The 3,552-nt window shown below is 44.1% G+C and overlaps 1 protein-coding gene across 1 annotated transcript; it reads left to right on the forward strand.

The window, feature by feature from the left end:
* Nucleotides 1-501: 501 nt before the first annotated feature.
* On the forward strand, nt 502-1,669 carry BYT42DRAFT_549501 (uncharacterized protein; the record flags this gene model as incomplete). Its single annotated transcript, XM_051566076.1, has 5 exons — nt 502-705; nt 762-929; nt 1,102-1,173; nt 1,507-1,587; nt 1,631-1,669. 5 exons carry the CDS (start codon nt 502-504, stop codon nt 1,667-1,669), a joined length of 564 nt encoding a protein of 187 aa, XP_051419459.1.
* Between the last annotated feature and the right edge of the window lie 1,883 nt (nt 1,670-3,552).

Consider the following 3,552-nt stretch of genomic DNA (forward strand, 5'->3'; position numbering starts at 1 on the left):
TGTTTATATACTCATGACAAATCCCAATGCTAAGTTTGCAGTAACATGCAATGACGATACAAAACGACGACAATGTCAGAACAGATATGAACTCTTATACATAAACATCTTCATATAAGAAAAGATATGTACAAGAGTATATACAGTTCTGAGCATTGTACAGTACATCGTCGGTGTGTATGTCAATGATGATACCGCGCACCAGTTCCAGGGAGCTATGTCATGGCTATACAAACAGAGGTACACTCCAGACCAATATCACAGTGGGCAGCATAGCAACCATAAGGAGAACCAGGATGATGACCAGCGACTGTGATGACAAAATACAAAGGTGAGCAAGATGATACTGGTCAATAAAAACTTACTTTCTCCGTGTCAACGGGATTGTGTGGGAAAGAAGAGAAAGAGGTGTATGACAAAAAGTATTCTCGGAATACATTTTTATTTAGTGGTCCAGCAGCGGCAGTTGAATCTCCTTTTTTCTCGTCCAATTTTTTTGACATGTCTGGCCAACCACCCACCGTCACCACAGCGCGTCTCACGCCTAAAAAGCGCAGAAACGAGGACACCAACTCTGATGCGCAGAAAATCGAACGCCTTGAAGCCAAGGTCCGCGGCTTGGAGCGGAAGATTGTCAAGTTGGAGCGGGAGAGTGCCGAGCGCAAACAGGTTGCTCCTGTAACAACGATGGATCTTGACTTGAACGTATGTAGCATTCGAAACATAGGATTTATGAGGTGGTCCCTTACTTTGCTTTGTAGGAAAGGGTCCGTAAACATTACGAATACTTGGGCGAACAGAAGCAGCTCTTTTGGGATTTGGAAGCCGGTTTCAATAGGAGCAGGAACCCAGATGTTGCCAAGGCCTTGATTGGCTTTATTGAGCAGCTTCCGGATGAGATCCGAAAGCCTTCGTGGACCCCACGCGTGGTACGCCACAGGGTGCGCAAGCATCACAATTCGATGCGCACAGAATATGAGGAAAAAAAAGCCGATGCCGAGGGGTACAGGCTGAAGCAGAAGCTGAAAAACTGCCGCAGGGATGTGAGTAATTTTACTGACATACGCAATTTGATTGACACTAACCTATCTTAAATTTTAGAAGCGCGACGAGCGCCAAGCAGCATTCTATGTGGCTGGCGCAGTGATACCCAGCCATTTTCCTGGTGCGGAGGTGCTGCTGCAGACTGGTCTGATGTCTGATGAAGAAGACATCATCGAGGGCAGCTGCCTCGTTGGGAGAAGGGTGCTTCGCCCTATTTGGAGGAGCGACAAGGTAAGTATTTTGGTCCGCATATTCATAGTAATAAATTTACGAAGTCATTTTTCGTTCTGCGTTCCTCGATGAGCTGTCGGCGTTTGCTCAGCAAAGAAAGAAGAGCAAGCGCCTTGGGCGGGCACCCCTGCCAAAGGAGTACGTGGCAGCCGAAGTATCTCCTAGACCAGCTCTTTGGGCAATGCTGCCACAAGAAGCAAAAAAACAATAAAAAAATATTTTAATGCATAGTCTTATCCTAGCTTTCATGACGCTTATACCTTTCATGGATTGATGACTGATAATGTTCGTTATTTCGGCATATCTTTCATAGTAAATGTCAATAGAAGATGGCCAATATACCATTTACGGATAGATAAGAACATACAAGTTACAGTTGAAATCAGCATCGTAATAGACGAGCTACATCTGAGAAAGAACAAGGCAGCGTATCGAATGAAACCTCAGAAATAAGGATTTTGATGACTATCAAGCAGTCTGATAGCATATGACCTTTCAATTCATCATGGTTTATAATTACGATATCGTGCCTTCTCCTCCGTAATCATAGGCTGTTGTGGATGCTATAACATATAATGAAAAGTTAGCCGATAATATCCCGGTATATCTGACTTTCATAACTAGTATACCTGTGCACCAATGAGTGACATGGCTCAATATGTCTACAGTCTTGGCCCTATCAAAATGTAAGTTAAATTTCAATCCAAAAAGCAAGGGACCTCATTGACGTACCGAGAACATTAAAAGCACGTTTTACGGGGCAATGGAATAATAACAATATTGTTGTCTAGCCAGGCAGAGATTGCCACAGGAGAATAGATGCACTGAATCGGCAAAATGCACGTTCTGTCCAACTCGTCGAAGGAATTCCTCCAAACATGCATTCCAAGTTCATCGAAGCTTGGAACTGTATAGGCGGCCTGCTGGTATCATCGTACGAATGCAAATGTATGCCTAAACTCTGAGGTGACACACTCATGTTCAGTCGCTAGCTTCACTTTATGGGTAAAGTAATAGAGCACTTCGCCAGGTCGCAAGTAGTATTCGTTATTCGCCGCCTTGAAGTATGCCTGAATATGTCGACCTCTATCTGTTCTTGATGTTTCCCTGCTTCTATAATCTTGGCCGAGTATGGATACACGAGGAACCTTTCGTATGATATTGGTCACCATAGTCATATCAGTGTCAACGTAATTGGTCACAGGTCGAAGCGTTTCCTCGTAACAGTTGTCATAATACCGGAAAAGACAATCATAATGCACAGGGTTCATAGTGATATACTTGTTCGATTCCTCCAAACAAGTTGATGGCGGTAGGTCTTCAAAGCCAAGTGCACCATTAACCGGTTCAGCCAACCGCACAAAATCGTCCACGTCGAAAAAGTCATTGTTGGTATCTTGAGTTACCATGGAAAGGGCTGCCATCGACGGAATAACTGTCTTCAAGAGTTGCATTGCGGCGTCGAAATATTGATGAGGAATACTAGAAAGGGAATGGGATAGGTGATCTGCACCATAGGCTTGCTCCACAAATTTCTTCATATAGGTCATCTCGAATCCGTCTTTGGTGTTTGTGTCGATCTTTTTTAGCCATCCATTACATCTTTCAAAACCGAATAACCAGAATGCGTACGTTGGACCAAAATCAAGGATCGTTTCTCGGAGGTGCATATGCAGATGCATATTAGGCATCACGCTCTCTGGACCGTATTGCTCTTGAAACATTTGACAGAATTGGCATAATAGTTCATGTGCAGCATCAACCTCCGAAATGCTAATCGATGGCTTGGAGAGAAGTTGATTTGCCCGCACGAATTTTATCCAAATCCTCAAGTGTTGACCGGTGAGCTTTTCTTTTAGAAGAAATGTCGACACAGCAAGGACCCAAGTGCGCCATTCATCAGATTTCAAGCCAGCACAACCAGAGCTAATTTTGCCTTTCGGAAGATCATAGCCAAAAGGTAGAATGATGCGGTTCATTTGTTGCGCCATTGTCTCAAAGTCATTATCGCACAAGAGTGGCTGTCCAGTAGCAGTGTTCAACGTGGTTTTCCATACTTTCATACAGTACTTCGCCGTTCCAGAATAGAGATTGTGCATAGAATCGACAATAGTGCACCGTACAAGATCAAGATAGCGTAGTCTGTGTAGTTCCGAATGACGGACACCGTGCTCTCTCTCTAGTTGAGTTCGTTCCTGCAAGGTAGATGCGTTTCTCCAATTTTCCGCCTGCATCAAATTGGCTCTAGGATCGCGACCTTCCCATCGACCAACGTCA

This window comes from Radiomyces spectabilis (genome assembly GCF_025331425.1).
Source record: "Radiomyces spectabilis strain NRRL 2753 chromosome Unknown BYT42scaffold_14, whole genome shotgun sequence".
NCBI classification, from domain to species: Eukaryota; Fungi; Mucoromycota; class Mucoromycetes; order Mucorales; family Radiomycetaceae; genus Radiomyces; species Radiomyces spectabilis.